The 23,333-nt window shown below is 41.1% G+C and overlaps 1 protein-coding gene across 1 annotated transcript; it reads right to left on the bottom strand.

Annotated features, from left to right (window-relative positions):
* Nucleotides 1-1,509: 1,509 nt before the first annotated feature.
* On the bottom strand, nt 1,510-18,907 carry LOC309706908 (G-protein coupled receptor 22-like). The gene is made up of 2 exons (XM_082533898.1): nt 18,512-18,907; nt 1,510-5,448 (listed from the first exon to the last, which is right to left on the bottom strand). Exon 2 carries the CDS (start codon nt 5,338-5,340, stop codon nt 3,652-3,654), a length of 1,689 nt encoding a protein of 562 aa, XP_082390024.1. The 5' UTR covers nt 5,341-5,448; nt 18,512-18,907; the 3' UTR covers nt 1,510-3,651.
* Between the last annotated feature and the right edge of the window lie 4,426 nt (nt 18,908-23,333).

Below are 23,333 nucleotides of genomic sequence, written 5' to 3'. Positions count from 1 at the left end.
TCTGTCATCCCTCAAGGTGACTTTCCTTCCTTCACAGACACTGCAGCTGTTCCTCGCTTTTGTTCTTGAAGGCCTGAGTGTGGATAAGAGATGAGAGAGATGCAGACCGGCAGAATAAAGAGAAGGAGAGCCAAAGAAGAAAATGGAAGTGCGAAAGAGGAGGGGGACTGATGAGATTATCAAGCAGGATGGAGGAATGTACAGTTTTGACTCACTGCTCAAATCAGTAAGGCAACAAACACAAGTGCATGCGTGACGCGCGCAGACCAATTTGTTCTGGTAAAATTAAAAATTAAGTGTCAACATCAAGCGATTGAGCCGCCTTGACAGATGCTTACCTGAATAACAGGTTTCATCTTCATTATTATTGGATATTAGCACAGTTGTCACATGAGAGTGATGCATAGTGAGGGTTCACTACAGTCAGCACTAAATACTGCAAGTATCTGGGACGGAGTTTCTAAATTTAGGAATCAGAGAAACAGGGAGCGGAAACAGGAGATGTCGAAAGGGAGGAACAGCTGAGGGAAAAGAGACAGATTTGGGTAGTGGGGTCCAGAGAAAAAGGGATGGAGGAATTCCCAAGTTGTCCCGATGAATCCAAACAGTTCTCTGTTAAAACTGCAGATAACTGGGTGCAATTATGATAAAGCCCAATCACATTATTCATGTCTTTCTTTCATTTGTCTTAAAAGCTTTTGCTCATAATTAAAGTGACGCAAATGTCATATTTTATTCTTCTCTTTACAGATCACATCCTTGTCAAATGTTAAACAGTCTTGAGATTTGAGAGACATCACTTGAAGTGAAGACTGTTTGACCTTTCAGTATACTTGTCCGCAATAATTCTGAATGATGATCGAGTCTGTCTGTAGTAAAGGTCTTCTTGGTTGTTCGGTTAGAAATCTGTATCATTTCTATATGATTTGCTCGGCTTTGTGTTCACATTTTCCTCTCCTAGCCAAGTACCTCTAACCAATAGAAAGTTTTCTTATATCAAATATTAGAAACGGACTACTATTTGTATGGTTAGTTTTGCGACAGAATGGCAGTTTGTCCGAGGTGTACCTCGCCTCTCGACCTACGACAGCTGGGATAGGCTCCTTTCCCCCCTACAGCTCTGTTAAGGATAAGCTAAGGAGAATTGATGCATGGATGGATACTACTTGAATGGTGCTTTTCTACCATTTCTGAGCAATCAAAGCGCTTTAGACTACAAGTCACATTGACACAGACATCCCTTAAGTGCTTTCTACCTATCACACTCCCTGTTGATGGATAAAGTAGGGTCATCCCGACTGCACTGACCTTTCAGCTGCTAGACGACCTGCACTACCTGCTGAGCCATAACCACTTTTAAAATAACTCGACGCAGACATGTGGGAAAACAGCTTCTCCCGTGTAACTAAATTGGCTAATAATAGCAGTTCAATATTTGAGTGTTGACAAAAACAATCACCTTGGACATGATATGAGTATTGAGTGACACAGATGGACTTTGATCACCTTTTTAATACAGATGCTGTTCTGCTCTATACAATGACACATATTATAAATCTTATACAATACTAATATTTCTCTATACACATGGTCATAAATGTACAGTACAGTGTACACACATACAGTATTAACACAAATTCACTTACATGTATCTTCTCTTTACAGTAACTTTCCAGCTCACCAAGAGTTTATCACAATGGCTGATTTTCTGTCCGGCAGATGATTGTGGCCAAAGTAAAAGATTTTATCATTATTATTATTATTTGGACTAAAACCTAACTCAGACTCTTTATTATTTACATCCCTGAAAAAATGTACATGAATACACAATAATTACTGCCTTCTGTCTGTCTCACAAATAGTGTAAAAGGGGTGAGGATGAAAGAGGAGATAGCCCAAAGCCCTCCGAAGGAGCACTCCAAGTCTTGAGTCCATACAAAGTTAAAAGTTAAACTAACTACTTAGTGGACATAAATCTTTACTTACTGCAACACCCATAATACAACAGTTGATTGAGGGCTGGCTTATTGTTTTTTTTTTTTTGTTTGTTTGTTTCATTTTTTTATTTTTTTTGGTTGTTTTTTTTTTGTCCAACAAGTCTGGGAATTTGACATAAAGCCCTGAGGAGAAAAAGAGACATCAATATTGTGCAACATGTCCAGGACTCAGTCCAGAGGCGGTCTGTCTCTGTGATCATTCAAACCCCTAACCAAAAGCAGTAACTCTGCTAGCCAGAGAAACAAACAGCTAACACAAAGAGGTGTCTCACGTCTGCGGTGATTTCACCATCGTTCTGATCTCTCAAGTTCATCTTGCTTGTTAACCTGCTGTGACTTGAGAGCCTTTTATTATTGAAGTTTTCAGAAAATATTGCCCTTTAATTATCACTTTAAAAGTGAAGTTGATCCTTTTTCAGCAGTATTTTTAGCAGTTTCCTGCCATTTATACATAGTTACATATTCTCTATATCGTTCACTTTTATGTTCAGCTCCCCCCCGTTAATCAGAAGATTTCCTTTTGCCTTTCTGTTAAACATATGTTGAAAGCCAAAAGGTCTTTGTTCACACTCTCTTTGTTCACATCCTATGGGTCATTGCTTTGCTCGTTTATTGCACATAATCAGTGACACACGCACACATTTCTTCATTTACACAACCACGCAGCTTTTGCAAACGCACATGCATACATGCACACTTGCAAACAAACGCTATCATACAAATATTCTCCATAACCGTGGTCATTAAAGTTCATTTTTTCTTAAAAACAAACAAAAAATAAAAACTCATGCCTTTTAGCTTTTGCTTGCACACATTCTTCTAAAACATGGTGTTTATTGAAAATCAGGTCTAAATCAGTTTTTTGTCTTCTTCATTTTTTGCAGTTTCCTGGTTTAGTATGAGCCTGTAAACTTTGAATCTCAATGCTTGCATTTATCTGCCTTTGATTCTCTATATGCAAACAAGTTTACTCGAAGTTGATACATTGTTGTAAACATACAGCAGGACAATCAGCACCATAAGAATACTAATAACTCAATTAAGGCATGAAAAAAATAAAGCAAAGAACGGGAAACAGAGACTTCCATTAATAATTTCGTTTTTGTCACTGAGAATATCTGTGCAGGTAGATATTGATGTGCTTTCACAGATAATGATTAAATATAGATCAATGTGCAATAATTGGATGAGTGTGTGTGTATCTACCTGTGCATATGTACATGCACATGCAAGTTGAAAGTGCACGCAGGAGCAACACTGTACTGTATGTATTCGCGGTTATCTATCCTTTACCCTACATTTGGGGTGGATGTGAGTATTATTAGCAGTCATGGCTATGATGTTGTCATAAAAAGTTTTGACTAGTATTGCCACAGAGACACACTGGCCATCTTGTCAGTCAGAAAGTGGACTAATGACAGCCTTGGTAAGGAGAGCAGACTCTAATAGAGCTCATGTTTCTCCACATCTGTATGTAGCAAGAGGCCAAGAGACTTTCTCCTGACCTTTATATGCTAGCTGGTTGTCAGTTTTCCTCACACCCCATGGATCATTACACTTCATCTATACAATCCATCTCCATTGTCTTGGTAAGATACACATAGTTCTTCAAATTCACACACATATTCATACATCCACACTCTAAAGACCAGCCTCATTCCCTCACTGCCTCTGTGAGGCACCGATCAGTGCCATCACTGCCCTCCACCCGCGATTTGCGATTCTTTCTTTTGCCTCCTCCCTCTACCCAAGAGTTATGAATAACTGTCCCTCCACTAGGAGCTGGGTCCACTTGCAGAAGTGAAACGACCCTTTTCTTAACACGTGTTTTGAGTGCGCGGCGCAGTTTCTGCCTGGTGAAAGCATAGAGCAAAGGATGAAAGATGGTGGTTCCATAAGCCATGGCCAGGAAGCACAGACGGAGCCGCACCAGGCTGTCGCTCGGACCCATACACAGGATTAAAACATTGACTGCAGACAGAGGAGCCCAGCAGCCGAGGAATGTGGATATGATGATTAGGGACATTTTTAGGACGCGACGCTGACGTTCCCGACGGTCCCGGTGCCGCCGCACTGCTCGCCGCAAAGCGATGATGGCAGAAACTGAGGCCTGTACACCCATGGAGGAAGCTGGCAGTGGTGTGTTGGCGTGGGTCTGAGCTGAGGCTGAAGGTGGGGTTGGAGAAACTGGGGTGGCGGGTGTGGTTGCGATGGGGGTGGTCGCTGCAGTGCTGACAGTGGTGACTGTTGCTCCACTGTCAGACATCCCTTGGGGCATGGAGGAGAGTGGCGGGGGTGATGTCGGTGTAGGCGTGGGGGAGGGAATGAGGGAAGGATGACTGAGGTTCTGGTTCTGGTTGGAGGACACTACCTCTGTGGGCAGGCTTAAGTTCTTCTTCCTCTGCCTCCTGCAGCGTATCCTGCAGGTGGAGTCCTTTGCACGGGTACTCCTCATCATGTGAGAGCCGATGCGGATGTTGAGAGCCTGTAGGATCCTGGAGTAAGTGAACAACATAACTGCCACAGCGATAAAGAAGCAGGGCACTTGGAGGAGCAGGTGGTAATACATTGCCAAGCCTGTGTAATACCCCTGCCCTCCAACACAAAGCAATGTCCTGTTCTGCCATACTGGAGGCAGGTGTTGTGAAGGGGATGGAGGTGTAGTTGTGGGTAATAAGGAAGGGAACAGTGAGGAAAAAGTGGTGGTCTGTTCAGTGATGAGCTGAGAGTCATTGTTCTGCCTTTCCAGCTCCTCATGTTCACCATCCTCAGCCCTTGAAGAGAAGAAGTCCCCCTCAAGGAAGGGCAGGAAGAAAACGGCCAGAGACAAGGCCCACACAGTTGCCAAGAGTAGCGCAGCACGTCTGGGGGTCAGCAGACGACTGGCTGGACGCACTGAGATGTCATATCGGTCCAAGCTGATTACTAACACGTTGACTGCCGTAGCCACGCTAGTGAACGTCACACAGGCCTCATGGAAGCAGCAAAGTGTGGCCAGGCTGCTAACTCCATTTTCATTTGCTGGCAGCAGGATCACAGCCACAGTGAGTGGCAGACACAGCACACACACCAGTATGTCGAGCACATGGAGGTTGACTGTGACCAGGTTGCTGACTGAGTCCACCAGGTTGGACTGAGCACAGTACAGCACAAGAACGGTCAGGTTGCTGCTGAAGCCCAACACAAGCTCCAGCATCAGCACAGTGGTCAGAGACACCTGAAAGCCCAGAGGGTAGGGCGTGCTCCAGCCCTCCTCCACGCCCACCTCACTCCCTCCATCCAGCAGGCCTACCCCCTGGCCATCACTGGTCTCCAGGAGGTCACGATAGCCTTCGGTCTCCATTGACGCCGCGGCAGTCCTTTACACATAGCAACAGAGGCCGGCGTACCTGACCATGTTCCCTTCTTCTCTGGCTCAAAGGAGACAGCGATGGAGGAGATGTGGTTGTATCTAAGAAAAATAAAAAGAACAGACATGGAGGAGAAAAGAAAGAGAGACAGAGAGTGATCAAGCAGTTCGGCAGTCAGTTTACTCAAAAATAACGCTGCACAACAAGTACAAGTCAAACTTGTCAAATTTCACAAGCGAGGGGAAGCTACTAGCTGAAGCTACGAGGGAGGTGAAAGTGATCTCGGCAGTCGAGCGGAGTCGTGGGGTGCAGTTCAAGCTGCTGCTGATGACCCATGATGTCTCGCTGGCCTCAACAGTGAAACAACAACATGCTTCATACAGACAGTGGTAACAACTCAGGGAGGATGTGGGGCAGGATGTGTCTCGGGGTGTACGTGAATATACCTATAATCCACATAGTATGCAGAATTAAAAAGAAAAAAAGATTCCCTCATAAACATGAGTGGGCGAATGTTTGATTCATTCTTATGCAACATACATTATGTGGGTCAGAAAGCTGGCTGGATAAAGCATATACAGATAAACAGGAATAAACCAACACACCTGCACCGTCAAGATGTCAGTGACGTACTACGTGTTGTGTCTAACATCTACCTCTACGAGTACCCATTCCTAAGTGATTAACAACCCACCTTGTGAATTTACGACATACCCGTACAAATCCAATAAGTGTCAAGCTTTGTTGTTAAATCATCTTTCTGTTTTTTTGTTTTTTTCACCAGCTATATAAAATCTTCAGCTTCTACTTTCAGGAGCAGAGGTGGCAGGAGCATTGGTAGCAAGGACATTTGCAGTGCATGTCAACATTGCAGGCAGCCAACTGAGGGTGGCAGCAGTTAATAGTTCTCACAGGGAAATGTAACGAAGACGAATAGATCAATGATCCACAGACAGTGGCGCACAAACAATGCTATCAGAGAAAGACCAGCTCCCCTGGCATCCTCTCTCCACACCCCCTCTTTCTCCTTCTCCTTCCTACATCCTCCACATCCCTTTCTACTCTGTTGCCTTTCAGTTTGCTGGCTGACTGCTTTGCATGTACAGCATGTTATTCACGGCTGGTTGAACGCTCTCTTGCATTAGAGGGAATCATACAAAGTGATTAGGTCAAGAGAAGATGCCTTCATGATTTGCTTTAAGGAATTAAAGTATTCCCTCGAGTGTCTGTCTAAAGAGGAGCTACAGATCAGCGGCAGCGCTGACCCAAGCTTTCCTCTGCCACACTTTTTGTTCTCACCCTCTCGTTTGCCCTTTTCTCTTTGTTTTATTTCACAGTTTCCCTCCCATTTGTCATGTGGAAAGCACCTGCAGGCAGAGCAGGACTCAATGCAGAACAGTGGTCTATCTTAATTCGCTAATGGGTTTCATGGGGTTTGCGGTGGTGCTGGAACATTGATTTAAAGCATCATCGATCTGCCAATTTAACAAGCCTGAGGCGAGGGAGCACATAAACACACTTCCTGTCACACCCTCCCAAGTGTACCTGTGGTCTCATTTTGATTTTGAGAGGCCGGATAAAACAGTTATGAGTGACTGTGTTCAATTCCTGTGTTTTAACTACAGTTTAAGATGTTTTCTTTACTTTATCATTATTGCAAGGCAAAGTATCACGCATGGCTCAGGGGACCGAAAGTAAAATGTGGTGTTTCCCACTTTTATTACTGAAGTTTTTATGATTTTTTTTTCAGAATCATAAAAACTGAATCAATTCACAGACCTCATCACAGGAGTGAAACTTTAAAACTAAGTGGGCTTAGATCTTTTAATGTTAGCGATATTGGTTATGTTTGTCTTTGATCAATATGGCGAACAACATGCTGCAACAGAGTGTCATGGAGCTAACACTCGCTTAAACCAATCACAGTGGCAACATTGTCAGCATTGTGCTTTCCAGCACATGTGAGTGTTGTTTAACCGCTGTGGCAAATTAGGGTTGGGAAAGACTTTTAAATCAATAAATGGCTGACAAAAACTGAAAGGTGTAACACAACAGTCACCTGTCACCTAAACTGTATTTTTCACAGACATTGCGACAACAAAACAGAGAATAAAATTATCCACAAGTCAATCTCTTTCAGCAAACACCAGGTCATCATTTTTTACTCTTAACTGTCCTGCCAATAATTACAAGAGGATGACTGTGTAGCGGCCCGGCAAAAAGGCAGACGACATAGCTTTCAACAAGTGCAATTTATCCTTTTCTATGGCTAATGACTCCTGCGACAGAGGATACTTGGGATGAAGCCGTAAGAGTTACAAAGGGACAGAGGCAATAGAGTAGAAAACATCAAAGTTAGCATGTGTTTGCTCCCAGCAAGACAAAATGTCAGAAGGCCTTTATATGAGCAGCTGTGACTTCGACCTGCGGGCACCAAAACTGACAATAACCTAGTTTTTACAGGGACGTGGGGAGAATAAAATTAAAGCAGACAGACGGGTAAACTTTGGGGAGTTTTTATAAAAATCACAGGTGTTTCTGTTCTTTTAGTGAGAACTTAAAACACTAAGGTTCACCTGAGGTTGCTCGTGCAAGTCGTTATCACAGTAACTGAAGAAAGTTGCAAGAATCATCATCATCAATCAATTTATTTCTTTAGTTCTAACAAGTGTTTTGTGTCATTGTGGCATCCTTTTTGCAATCAGTCACAGGGTGTGGGTGTTGTGAGAAAGTGGGTTGTTGGGTTGAGCGAGTTGTGGCAACAGAAGATGGCTGTAAACAAGGGGAAACTTTGCCAGCTGAAATTACATCAACAGTGTGATTGCCAATTTAGACAGGCGGGGGAACGACAGGAAAAACAAACTTAGAGGTACAAATTGTACGATTGCTTGAAAGTTTGAAAAAAGAGGTGAAAGTTAAAGAAAGGAACAGATTTTTGGATTGATTGTAAACCCAACATTAACTGCTAGGATGTCTGTGTATTGTGTTGCATAGATGTCCACTGAAGTTAACCAGCTAGTGCCAGAACCATAAACATAGCCAGCATGACATTACTCGAGCACACACGTAACTGTTAACAACAAGAAAAAAAATGACATAAAATATTAAGAAGATGATAAATAAAATACAGATGTCTGATCACAAAACAATAGGTGAATGTTTTTTGCAATGTCCAAGGCTTGTTTACTTTTTATGTTTCATGTCTTCTTAAAAATCAATCATGTTATTCCCGAAAATTATGCCCATTATTTAAGAAACACCATCTGTGGATAAATTGTTTGGCCATAATAACAAAGATGTGGTACAGTAATTCCCTTTTCCTGTCCATCATTTTAAGACCAAGTTTAATATCGTTAAATTCTAATATGGGTGCTTGATAGTATTTTTCAGAAAACCAATTTTGAAGTGTTATCCAAAAGGTTTGAGTGTAATTACAATCAAAAAACAGATCCTTTGAAGTTTCAATCTCTAAATCCCAAAAAGTACAGGTATTTCTGTTAATGTTGAATCTCTGTCTCAAAGATTAATGTCATTAATGATTTTAAAGTAAGTGGTAGACAGTTATACCAGATACCCTTTCTGGTTTTCAGCTGGGCTTGAACCAGCATCATTTTGATTAACAAAGCAAATACGTAAGCCACTACTGAGCACAACAAAGTGGGCTCAGGCGACGTGGCCCGAGCCCATGGACTCAGAAGGACAGTGCTTACAGAGGAAGACAGAAAGCCATTTCCCTGTATAGAGCTAGCAGTCTTCCTGAAACCACAGCTATCGTCTTCTGGTGGTCTTCAGATCGAATGCAGGGTTAATGCACTTCTGCACTGGCTTAATGTTTGTGCTCCAGAAGCTACGTCAATGTTTTATAGAGTCCATGGCCTGAACATACCCTTGTAGAACACCACTTTGTACTTAAATATGGGACAGTAAGTCAAGTGTCCACTCTGCCCACAATCGAGGGAGGACAAGCGGTTCTGCCTAGAGATAAATTCTTTCCATTGTCTCTGATTTCAACCTTTTGGGCCATCGTTGTGGAGAGCAGGCAGTTGATAAATTAAACAGTAAATACAACAATGTTTGAGAACAGGGTTAAAGAGACAGGGCTGTCTGTCTCTGGTCTGTTTTTCCCTGCGCAACTCTCGTCGCACTTATGCCTCCTTGCACACCACTTACCACATCCTCTCCTCCCAGCCATCATAGTCAAGCCATCAGATCATGCTGTAGCACTGTCTGGCAACACAAACACCAGCTACCCCTACATTAATGCCTTAGAATTAAAGTTTGTCTAAGAAACTTTTTTTTAAGTATTTCTTCAGCCCTGAAACAAAGTATCCCACTTATTACATTTTTAAGGCATGTACAAAATTTTACATTGCAAAACGACTTTGCCTTTAGTGCTAAACCAGGCAAATAAATCTGAGAAGCAATTTTAAAGTTTAATGTAGCAGCACTGTTCAATTCTGCTAAATTGGTTTGGGTAGCCCCATGGGTCTTCTCTTATCAATCACCAGCAGAATTTACAATCATGTACTGAAAGCGAAATACAATGACTGCTTGGTTCGGTGCGGAACTGAATGAGTAGCTGTCATCGGGAGATTTTACTCAGGCTTTACAGATGTTTTCATCACATCTGGTCTCTCATTTACTGTAGCTTGTATGACTCTCTCCAAAACAACAAACTGTGTCCTAGATTTCACAGCTTCCTGGGCCCTGCTGTCGGGGTCGTTATAGGTGTTGGGCAGGAGATGACAAGCTGTCAAGCCTGTTCTCACATTATCAGAGGGTGAATAGTAAAGCAGATCCCGTTAGTGCCAAAAACTTCACTTTCCTCCTTTCTTTTCGAACTTTCCTCCTGCTTTCTGATCTTGCATTCACTCTGCACACAGGTACAAACAAGCTCTCCATGTATTTAATTTGTACTCCTGACAACAAGTTTGCTGCCAGGGGCTTAATTACTTCTTCCCAGCACAAGACAAACAGTCGGCATGCTTGCGTCCCAGGCATCATCTAAAACAACATGGCGTGAGGTGTTTCTTGCCATATTTCTTACTGTGAGAGAGCGAGGAGAAGGAGAAAAATAGATGAAGAAAAGGTTGTATATAAATAATTATAGCAAGAGTACAATACATTGTTCCAATCGCAGCCACCAGGGAGCTGACAAAATCCACTTTGCACAAGTTCAGAGTGAAGCAGTAGCTCAGTAGAAGTCAAGATAAAATTCAGGTTCCAAGTTAATGGCACAGCTCTTTGCCACCTGTGTTTACTCAACCGCTGTTTTTATATTTTTTACTGCTTTCCTTTCATTGAACTTGGCTTCGAGACCCAACTTTGTAAAAACACTATAAAGTCATTTCCATTATGCTACCTCAATTGGTAAAGTCACTTGACATTCACTTCAAAACTAGTAGAACTCCCTGGACATGAACCACACACACATTTTCCTTGCAAGTCTGCAGTGAAGCACAAAGAGTTTATTGAATCTGGTCCTGCGTGTCGTGACCTCAGTCCATCGTGCTGCTGCGTGGCAGGGTATCTGCAGTACCTGCTGCTGCTGAAAGTGCTGATCTGTGCCTAGGATCATGTTCCAATTTTCACCTCAGTCCTAGGCAATATAGAAGTGACAGTGGTTGGTATGTATGAGACTTGGGATGATGGGCCAATTATGTAAAAAAAAACAGAAAGCTTTTAGTGCTCAAACTGCATCTATCTGAGGAAGAAACTAATTTTTACAGAAGACAATATCCACAGAATCTCTGCAGAGAGTTTGTTGTCTTTGGATGATTCATGAATCTGAGTGTTGCTGTAAGTTGGAAAAATAAGACAAAGGTGTCAAAGGCTGAATATGAAGTGGAGGCACTTCAGGATGACAGATATACAGCTCTTTTTTTCCATGCAGTAAGCAGTACTTTTACTGGCACTGTGGATTGATTTAAGTTAGTCAACTTGGTGTCTCCTACTGCAAGAAGTTCTTAAGTTCTCCTGATGGACTTAAATATCTCTTTTAATCTGTTTAAAACTATTTAACTGTGCTGCGTCACATTGGCGACCTGTCCAGGGTGTACTCCACCACTTGCCTTATGGTAGCGAGGATAGACTCCAGCCCTTCCACAGCCCTGATAAGAATAAGTGGATGAGAATGGATGGATGGATATTTAACTGTGACTCTCTCCTCAAGGATGGAGATCGTCAGATTGTCAGTGTTCTTATGTAAGTGTCGAGGCTCTTACCAAAAGCGATGAGAGAAGGAAAATGTTATAATATTAACCTGTACCAAGAGAGCACTGCCTCTGAGTACAAAGATGGAAGCTTCATTGTACTATGGCTTATTTAGGTTCCTATCTACAATATGGAAAAACTGTTATCTCCTTTTCTGATGGATTTTTCCTTGTAAAATGTCAGTACAAAATGGTAAAATGTGAACAAAGGCTTTGTTCTTTGATTCGACAAGACTATCACCAAAAGTTGACATTTAGGGAAGAAAGTAAATCAGTAGGGAGAGTGATAGGACAGGGGAGGAGATAAGGAGGGGGGAAAGTGAATGCAAACAGGATGATGGCGGATGCGGCACGCTGACTCATGGTTTTCTTAGGTATTCCTGATGTCCGCAACAAGACAATCGATCAAAGGCTTAACTTTCCCATGTAATTCATCTCGCAGCACTAAGGGCAAGCAGCCACCAGCTGGGCAGCAACATCCCTGGCAGGCTCCCAGTAAAGCAGCCTGGACAGGCCAGCAATAGATCCAGTTCAGTGAGAGCACCAACCTACCTAATGTGCTCCTCATCAGGACAGCTTTCGGAACTTCGGGAGAAAGGCACACAACAAGATCATTACTGTGTGCTTGTTACAGGTGGAAATATCCACCTGTAACTCAACAACACTTCTCTTAAGTGAGGCCAAACAATCACAAACCCATAAAAATTTCAAAATGGGTTATCATAAATCCTGCCAAGCTTACCAAAGACATACAAGCACACGATGTAGTCCACAATGTATTACTAACTGCCACCCACTGCCAGCCCACGTCTCTGCTTGCTCTCCCTGCCCGTCTGCACTCCACAGATACAGTGAAAGATGGATTGCTATCTGAGGTGAATGACATGTTGTGTGCTTAAGAAACTGCTGAATCCCAGCCACACAAGTGGAGGAGAAAGGTATGGGGGTAGCAGGAGGTAAGATAAAAGCAGGAGGTAGGTGCAGTGAGGGACTGATGGATAGGAGGGAGGCTTAGGGGTGTGCAGATGGATGGTGAGTTGTGTGCTTGCTCGAGGGGAAAGTCTGCTCCCCGCTCACTACCACAATCCATTTCTCCTTTGAATAGTTACACCATCAGCCCCCTACACCATCTAGCTTACAACCAGCACATGGCTCTTTGCTTTTATACGCTACAATATCTTTGTGTAATCCCCCAAGACTTTCAGGACAGACTGTGATTTTTAATATTAAACTAGCTTTATAATGCAACTGTGCAAGGAGCCTCCCATGGATTACACAAATTACATCAGAGACGCATAAAATAACACAACACTAGAATATCCAGACATCTTCTATATGATACATTATTTCTGACAGGGTGCTACCTATAAAGATGCCATGCTAGGCAGGTATGTAATCTATTAGTTCAGCTCTGTATAGAAATAAGACTCTGGTCCCTAAACAGCTCTGGTCCACAGGGTGTGAGACATCATTACCACCTGACAGAACGTTCGATGGATTTCATTTGGCCCCCCCTTTCGTTAAAGATACTCCTCTATATCATCTATCCAGCTCTAAACTGTCAAGCCCATAATTTTGTTATTGCACACACCACCCATCAATAAGCACTAATCAAGGCTGCTGTGCAATCACAGCTTTCTAAAAGAAGCAGCGATTAAAATCAAGTGTGAGAGCTGGTCAAAGCATAAATAAAACACAATAATAACAATAACAATAATAATGATGATGATGACGATGATGAGGTGGAGGAGGAGGCTGTCCACTGCCACATAATGACAGAATGGAAAGGATTAGCAATTATATAAGACAACAAAACAGGATAGATAAATGCCCCTTCATTTCTTATGTGCTCTAAAGTGATTGTGATTAGCAATGTGTCCCTCCACTTTTCCATTTCAGCAGCATTTTCCACCAGGAATAATGGCCAGTCTGAATGGAGTCATCACGCTCAAGTGCTGTGCCCACCTCTCATGATTTATATTGTACTGGAGTGTTGTGAATAAATAGTCAAGTCACAGTGTGAGCTCTGCAGCCACTTTAATGACACTCTGGTAATGCCAAACCAGCAGCTGTGTGATAACAGGCTTAGCGCCACTTATTTAGCACAGAGTAGCTTGAATCCATGTTATTTTACACATATCTACATTGCCACACTAAATGTATCAATTCATAAATGCTCCAAGTCTCAGACAAGCATGAGCTTTTATCCCAGGATGGTGGGATTGGTCTTTCTTCATCCTTTAATAAAAGGGTGACTCTTATTTTATTTATTGCTGAAAACTTGTATCAGATTTACTTACCAAATTATCTAGTACATAACCTGGGGAAACAGTTAGATTATGTCTGCAAACTCAGAAAGAAACATCATCATTTATATCTTAAAGATGACAGGGCTTCGGGCATACATAGCAAACATTTTTGCATTCAAAGTTTTATATCAGGGGTTCATAAATAGTGGACAGTTAAAGATGCTGTTTAGCTGCCTTGGGGGAATCTGGAGTTCCCTAATATTTGGATATTCAGTACGAAATTTCTGTTTTTCTCTGGGAAGGCATCCAACATTGTTTCAACAGAGTAAATCTTGACAAGTGCATTAATTGGGTTTGCACACTTAAGTTTTTCCTCCATCTGGAAAGATTGCTTAACACAGCAGAATAAACAATAGTGTACATGTAAAGAAAAGTATCCCCACACACATGAAGGCTAATTGTGCAAGATTTGAATCAATGATGCAGTGATTGTATTTTTGTTTGTTAACACAAAACAGCAAGTTGGATTGTGGCTCCTTTATTTTCTTTGCATTTGCAAAGAGAGAGATAAGATCTTTTTCACTGTGTTCTGTGGAGTCGTATGCTAAACAAGCATATTTTCATGTTATCAATCCTGGCTAGGCTCAGTTTACTGCACAATAACATCGAATTTGATTAATTCTTTTAGGCTTATCGAAATGTTTTGCATGTTTCCCTGCAATCGTTGGCTCATTAAGGTTGTATCAGTGGAAAAGTATAAAAGCATGAGACCATTGTCGCTCTCTGATTTGTGCATGAGCAGCTTTGTACAAGCAAAAACAGCAACTCGAGCATAACGACACTGCTCCACTGCACTACTAATGGTCAAAATCTCAAAAAAGGGTGTAAAAGAAAGTGACCCACTGAAACTGTGTGTCAGCAACAGAGCAGCTTTTTTTTTAAAATTTATTTATCATTCAAAGCTAATGGGACAATTTTGCACTAATGTAGTGCTCCCAGTCAGATTAAACTAAACCTGGCCTTGCTTTCAATCAGTGGCTCTCTCTGTATACAGAGAGCGAAATCTCTCTATGCACTCTCTCTCTCTCTCTGCTCTTTGAAGCAGATTCACACTCAATGTCCACTCAGTGCCTGAGCTTAGGAGAACTGGGGAGCAGCTCAAGAGGTCCAAAAGCTGAAAATGAAAGAAAAAAAAAGATTTGAAAGCATTTCAGTGCAGTGGAGTAAATCTAAGTGATGATGAAGTTGTCTGCACCAGGTTAAAATGATTGAGCTATCTCACTCTAGAAGGCAATTAAATCTCAATTAATTTCATTCATCTCCTGCAGACAGGACATGATTGGCCAAGAGGGGAAGGATTCACTGTAAGCATCTATATTGATGACATTTAGAAGTTTAATCTGAGAAAGGGAACACAAACACATGCTCAAACATGGTGTACATAACACCATAACTTCTATACACACCTTCAGCCAATGTAGCAGAGGTATATGTACATGTAATTATATTACATCATAAGCAAATATGTTATGTAAGCAAAGCAAAAACAAAAACCTGCAGTGTTAGTATACAGACGGGTGGAATAATGGAGTTCTCTTCCTTGTTGCCTCTGCCTCTCTTTACTTGATAGTCTATTTACACATGCTCACTACATTCTGCTTTTCTAATGATGTATTGTTCCATCCTCACTCTATATTTGCTCTTCGTGTGCTGTGCTTCTACTATCATCCCCCTCATCTGCTTCACCTATCTGTTTTTCTACACTCGCACACATCAAGGAACAGTGTTATTTGGAAATTAGGTTTAGTGTGGATTTTAATTTCACACAGTGACCGGTGGTGCACTGAAAAGAAGGAAGAGCAATCTCAGCCATCATTTATCGCTCTGTGGACAAGGAAGTTAATGGCATTTATTAAGTCTTGAGTTTTCTTTGTTGTGCTATTCCCAAGGCTGCTTTTCTTTAAAAAATATTTTTAATTTCTGACAATTTTATGCACGAATGTGGGCGCATTTATACCTCATGTTCAAAAATAGCACAGAGGTCTGACAGCTTTTATCAATGATTCAGGTTAACCGAAAAAAGGATGTGACCAGTGCAGTGGAAATATTGTTCTAATTAGGAACATACAAATATAGACACTGTTTGATTAATTTAACTACAGATGTCCTTAATTACAGCTGCTTTTAAACCTTGCTGGAGGCTTGGACAGCAGTAAATTAGATTTTCAGTGACTGCAAAGTGATTTTGCACACATCCATCAAAACGTATTCACGACAAACAAGCAAACAAAAATTGAACGTGACACTTAAGTTGTTGAAAGTTTCATTGACAATTAAACACAAATTTGACACATTCCTTACATATAAAAAAGTAAAGGGATATAATAAAACAATCAGTTGTGTTAAAACAAGATTCTGCCAACAGAGAAAATGGGAACTTACTATAGCAAAGGAACAGCTCTCCCATAAATCTTGTGTACTTTTCCCCACACTGATGTTGTCCTGCAGTACCCTTTAATCATCTCCACTTCAGTGTTGATATATAAATCAGCATGTTAGATTATAAGTACTCCATTGGTTATTGCGCTGAAACAAATTATTGCTGCTTTTGACTGTGCTGCGACATCTAGAGTGACATGCGTGATGCGTCCCCACCAGCAGCATCAAAGCTCCTCTATAAATACACGCATAATCGCAAACACATAATGACCCATATGCAAAGCAAACATACAAGCTGCTACTATATAAGAGTGAATGGAAATGGAAAAACAATTAGCCCTTTTGAGACTCACAGCGGGGAATGCAAAAGAAACAGAGCTCTTAAATGAGCACACATGTACAAAAACAAGGTTTTCACTCGTAGTTTTTTGCATGCTTGTACTCCTGATACATGACACTCAACATGAAGCTACATGTGAAATACATTTATCTGTCTTGTGTAACATACAATTTAACAACAGAGAGAGTTCATCTTTTTTGTTATTACAAGACTTTTTAAAAACAGGTTTTATTGTTATGTTCCAAATCAAGTTACTATATATGCATCTTTGTCCAAAAAAGGGTTAAAAGTTACCAAAACTGATATGGTTGTGTTCCTGAAGAGTACTCTTCAAGCCCCTTTTTTAGCTGGATTTTGAATGCGTTTTGTTTATCTTTGTAAAAAAATAAACAGTGACCCCCCTTTTATATGTATTTTTTTCTAGTTAGATTCACTGAGGTAAAAACAATGCCCCAGTATTTTAGGCTGAGCTCAGCAGAAATTGTAATTAGCTGACACATTATTGCAGTATATATAGCGCTAGGTGTTACAAGTGATTACGACATGTCAGAGGGTGTTTGAAAGAGGAATTCAGTGCAATAATGCAGGAGAATGTGAGAAATGAGTGAACAAAAAAGTTCATAAAAATTCTTAATTCATATTAATGAATTAATTAATGCAATAATAAAAAGCTTCCTGCTATGCACAAATATGATGCTATGTAGCAAAATATTTTCCTTCATTTTTATCATGCAGATGACTTCTTGCAAACGGGCAGCACCACTGTAACTACTGGAAAATGTGTTGCTTTGCAGGTGCAAAGTTGTTTGGCAGACAGAAACCTATCTCACAAGACCAGCGTACCAGTGCTCTCCTATTTTATATCTAATGAAGAAGAGAGGAGTGTTTAAAACCGTCCTGCTCCTCACTCAAAGAGACAGTCTGCGGGAAACTATCAACATAATAATGTAGACTTTAAAAAAACATTGCTATTTCCTCCAGGAAATTTAAGGAAGACCAGGGAGCTTAACAGTGAGACATCATCACATTTTTTTTTCTTTTTAAATAAAATCAAAACTCTACAGCACAAACCATCCAGTCATTAATATTGATATTTTTCGCAGGCTTTGATGAAGGGCAGCAGCTCGGCCAAAAATATTATGCTATTAAGCATATATGCATAAATGTAAGATATGTAAATAAATGCAGGAGAGCCTTGATAAACTATCCTTTGAAATCATGATATCAGTGGGTTATGACAGTTGGAGACCAACAAAGCATGTTTAATGTGGAATAATTTTATCTGACTAAAACATTAAACGTCAAAACGTTAGTTTATGCACCGAGTACTCGCTCTTAAAACGATCAAACGGTGCACCTTCACCAAGCGTGGCGCATGCATGTGGCTGAAGCATAACAATCACTGTGGGTCTCTGAAAAATGGGGGACTTGGAGGATGAAAATCATCATCTGATCATATTCAAAAAGAATCAGAGAAAAAGAGCAAAAAACAGCACAGTGACCCCCCCCAAAAAAAAGGAAGAAGAAAAAAAGGTTTGATTTAGATATATTTTTTACTGCAATACAAGAAACTTATTGTCTGCTGTTACTGAACAGAACGATGAAGCCTATCTACACCGTCACAAACTGAATGATTGCTGTCCTGCTGATCACTTTATATTTGAGAGCGAAAAAAAGCGATTAAAAAGATCCCCCTAATGTGCTGTTCTGACACCAGGGTGATTTGTTATTGTTGCCTGTAAGATGCAATAAAACTGTCTTATCCCGCCATAAGAGACCCAGCATTTGTTTTATTTTGCAGTATCCATTTGACAGCCAAAAACCTTTCTAGTCAAATGAGACTAGTATCTTATCCCTAAGATACTAGGAATTAATAAAAGCAAGTCTAATGAGAAAAAGTGCCTTAGACAGATGTTAAACTTACCAGCTTGGTTAATGGGAATTCCCTTTACATCCTACTGCAGGTGTCGGTGCGCTGCGCTTTCTCGAGCACTGGACCCCCGATTCACTCCAGCGCTCTCCAGGACAGCCGGCTGTCAGCCAAAAACGTGACCGGAATAATTTGCCTCCGTTTTGTCATAAATATTACAACGGGAGGGGGGGGGAAACCCTTCACGGCTGCAGATACGGGGCGCAGCCAGTGGCTGCTGTGCGCTCACGAATAAGGTAAGATGAGAGTGTGTCTTGGCGTTTTTCTTAGCCTCCCCCATTCAACAAGGCGCGTTACACCTGTCCACTTTTATTCCGCGGACTTGTACAGCATCCCACGCAAGGACCGGCCAAACGCATGATCATGCGCTAACCGCTCGCTGGAGCGCAGTCGCCGCTCCATCCCAGCGACCAATACGGTGATCTGCAAGCGGAGGGTGGAGGGAGGATGGAAAGGGGGGTTTTCGTTGGAAGGGGTGGAGACAGGGATGCAGGGGGAGCGGTGTGTGTGTGTGTGTGTGTGTGTGTGTGTGTGTGTGTGTGTGTGTGTGTGTGTGTGTGTGTAAGATGGTAGCCTTTCACAAGGACGACCTGAAATTCCTCAAGGATGAGCGCTCTTCTGTAGTAATTCAGTGAGATTTCCCATTCTCCTACCCTCCCTCTCGCAAAACATTAGGCACACTTCACATGTCTCCCTCAAAGGAAAATGACTGGATATATTCTTGACATGATAATATCACTTTGCCCCGCCACCATTGTGAGGAGGCTATTTGAGGGTCTGTCTTGGTTGCACTGGGGGCTGTACAGTGAATGTCTGCACAGCTCATATCAGATTCAGAATTTTCATGTGCATGGTGCTGCTGGTGCAGCTGGTAGATAAGCTGGTTAAAGAACAGATTCATGAAGTTTGACATCATAAATCACACAAGACTGCCATCCACTGTAAGCCACATCCTTCTATCTGCTACACTGTGAACAGTGTGCCATTAGCTCTGTGCAGGGATCAAGGTCACCCACTGATAAATGTGCGACCTTGAGCACAGAGTCGATATAAGGTCCCTTGACAGCGCAGTTCTCATGGCACTGTTTGTTTTAGGGGCTTAAATCACAATGCAAGTATCTGTAACATAATGTGCAAAGGTGGATTTAGATAAAAGGTATGTGCACTTGGCAGTCTCTAAAGGGGAGCTGGGGCAGCTGATGTCAGCTGTTCTTTGTTCATAAACTCCCACAGGGCGAAAAAAACAAACAAACAAAAAACATTAAGGCGCTTTCTCATGTTCAAATGTGTTAGGAAAGCAAAAATAATTACTAAACACACTTTGAATAGTTAAATGCTTCTTGAACCTTTTACACCTGCGTCTGAAATTTCAGCGATGACTCATGTATGCTAGAGGCATACAGATGTAACAGATGGTGGAATCATTTCTGAATGACAAACCTTTAATGTTTCAAAAAAAAAAAACTAATTAGTCATCTGTTGGATCAACATATTCTTTAGAGAAGAGTTTAGTTTTTCTTGTTTGAAAATGTTTAGGTTAGTTTGATTTTATTAGTTTTAGTCATTTCATTCAACAATCAAATACTAAAAATAAGAATATTGCATCAATATATTAATTTACTTTAGTTTTCCAAGTTAACAAAATTGTATCAGATAGTTAACGTTGTTTTTTTTTAAATAACAAGATGTGGATAACAAGATGTATACAGCAAATAAATGGACTGGTTCTTATAAAATACTTTTCTGCCCTGTTTGAGCACTCAAAGTGTTTATTACAAGCGCCATTCACACCAGATTTTTTTCTCTATGCTTAAGTGCTTTCTGTCTAACATTCATACACATTACACACATATGGCTTAATAGACTGGTAAGGAGGGCCAGTCTGTCCTGGACAATTCCCCTGATTACATAGTGGTGGTGGGTGAGAGGAGGATGTTAGCCAATCTCATATCCATTATGAACAACACCTCTCACCCGCTGCATTCGACTGTAGAGGCCCTGAGCAGCTCCTTCAGCTGTAAACTGCAGAGTGCTATCACAGCTCCTTCATGTGCATTACACATATTGAAGTTTTTGCCTTTTAAAAAGATAATTTATACCTTTTTCTTATTTATTTACATTTTTAATGTGTCTAATATATCCCTAATTCACTTTTTCTTGCTGACCATTGTGCTTCTGTAACAACTGAATTTTCCCAGTGTGCAATAAATAAAGTCTATGTTATTCACACTCTGATGAACACTATGGGAGCAGGTTGGGGTTCAGTATATTCCCCAAGCATGATTTGGTATGCACATGCACAGAGGGATCAAACCACCAGCCTTCCAATTACTTCCTGAGCCACAACCACCCCACAAGCGAACCGCAACAGTTCACTTAGCTCACGACAAAGGCTGACCTGACTGACCAAAATGGTTGAAGCTTTGTGCAATGACCTAGTGATCTCATTCCTTTTGGTCTGGGACCAACTGGTAACTGTTAGAAATCATCAAAAATCGCAAATTGATTGTCATTTACATACACAGAAACAAACGTCTTACATTCAATATCGAGGCAGAACCTCGTAGATCTGAAACAGAATTTCAGGAATTCCTCAACAAATAGTGGCACAGTTGCTGCGGGACAGCAAGTGCAAAATGACACGAATGCTCGGTAACACAATAACCACAATACAAATACCTGGCAACCAGCTGAGTTGAGTCACCTATTGCAAAGTGACGTCTATCAGATAAATAGATATCATGTAGAGTCAGTGCAGACTGACTTAGTTTAATTGAAACATGTTGGAAATTGCATTTATCCTTAAATTAAATGGCAATTATTTGCAAACTGTCTGAGAGGGATTTCAGTGTGTCCAAATCAGACCGGGATGGTTCAGACAGAGGCTGCTGTGTTGCAAGCTCAACCTCTGGGTATTCACTTGGTTGCAGCAACTACTTGCAATATGTCACTGAGTGTGAAAAAAATCAGTGCAATCACCAGGCAAGTACAGATTGTTTCTAGTTGCAGTGAGCATGCAGTCTTATTTTTACTCTAGTGTGACTGAGCTTTTAGACAGCTGACTGTGTGTGGCTATTTCCAGATTTTACAAAAGACACCTCATGGTCTCAAAAGAAAAGGGTTGGGACAGTGTCTTTGTTTGTTTGTTTTATTTATTTATTTATTTATTTGCATATTTGGTACCACCCACCACGCCAACCCTACCAAACACATTTAACTTCAGTCCCCTCATTTTTTTCAGTAGCCCACCTTTTCCTTTTCGCTGCACCCAACATTTTACAGGACACCAAAGGCACCCTGTGAGCTCACAGCTGCATCTTCTTTTTTAACAAACAAAAAAGCAGCAAATTGCCCTCGGTAGCAATCTGAATCTCTTGTGAAAACAGTCACATGCGAATGCAAAGCTAGGCAGTGATTACAAGCATCTGCCAAACACCCACATACCATATGCCTGTGTCACTTAGCCAAGGAAAAACAGACACCACACCTAAACATGCACGCACAACTCTAGAAAGCAAAATAAATATAACCATAAGTACCAAACCATAATTTGCATGCTTCTGTTTCCAAGCTGGGATGGGTACAGGCACATGCTCACACTCACATGCAGTGTGGCTCAGACATACTTGGGCCTATACAGCTGTATGATACTATGGCACAACTGCATTTGCCTGCATTCAAGCACCAATCAACTTATATTCTTGTCATTTCCAGGGCAACTAAAGAGTCATTACTATTTTGATCCAGTGTGTACCCCATGATTTCCCATACATCCACCATAGCTTCTCAGAACATTGAGGAAAGGGCTATGATCTTGCTGCATATAGCGGAGCCTTAAGAAGCTTAAACAAAAGCAGAGCATCACCTTGTTTCCAGTTGAGAAACTCAAAACATGAACTCTGGTCCAGCCTATAGAGAATTGCACACATCTCCTTCCTCTATGGAGGAGTCCTTTCCATTCATTTTTAAATGTCAGGTTCAAGACGATAAGACTAAAAATAAACCCTTTCTCTTTGATTTTAAGGGTTGATATCCAAATATGACATTTTTCTCTGATGTGTTAGAGAAAGTTTCCTGTCAGGCCTTTACTGTAGCAGACCTGGAAACATCTCAGGTTGTCTATCTTTGACTAATTATCCCCTGGAATAAGAAGAACAAAAAAAAGCCCCCCAAAACACAAAATGCCTATTTTTGTGAGTAGTTATAATAAGACACAAAATCATTTTAAATGCACATATGCACTAGTTGGTGTGTTTACAGTACTCTCATGTTGTGGACTTTTGAGTACATCCGTGTGTCCTGTCCGACAGCAGGCGGAGCAGCGAGGTGGTCTGCAACCCCATCTGTCCAGTGTAGTTTCAAGGACACTGGCATGAATTCTGGTAAACCTGGAAAAAAGTCAAGACCTGGGGTCTAGCCTAGCTTGAGCATTGATGACTAGTCAACAGAGAAAGTGGGTGGGCCTGGATTACAACTGCCAGACTACAACACATATGCATGATAGATCCTGAAGAGACTATAATAGGAGATGCCTTTTATATTACAACTTTTTTCCTGTAACAAATAATAATACTGTGAGTCTTGTTTTATGGAATTATTTTAGTGAGACTAGATTTACATCAACAAAGTTTTGTAACCAAAAGGTGAAAGATCAAAGGAATAAAATGTTCATAGTTCATAGATAAGAATAGTGTACCAAATATTACCACAATCCATCCAATAGCTGATGAGACATTTTGGTAGGAAGTAAAAAAAAAAAGGTTAGTCTAATGACGGTGCTTGAGGAAAAGTCAAGGAATCAGATGATTCAGTGGAT

Source organism: Aulonocara stuartgranti (assembly GCF_965226115.1).
Source record: "Aulonocara stuartgranti genome assembly, chromosome: 5".
Classification (NCBI taxonomy): domain Eukaryota; kingdom Metazoa; phylum Chordata; class Actinopteri; order Cichliformes; family Cichlidae; genus Aulonocara; species Aulonocara stuartgranti.
The sequence above is the reverse complement of the archived record's forward strand: the minus strand, read 5'-3'. Positions and strand labels throughout refer to the sequence as shown.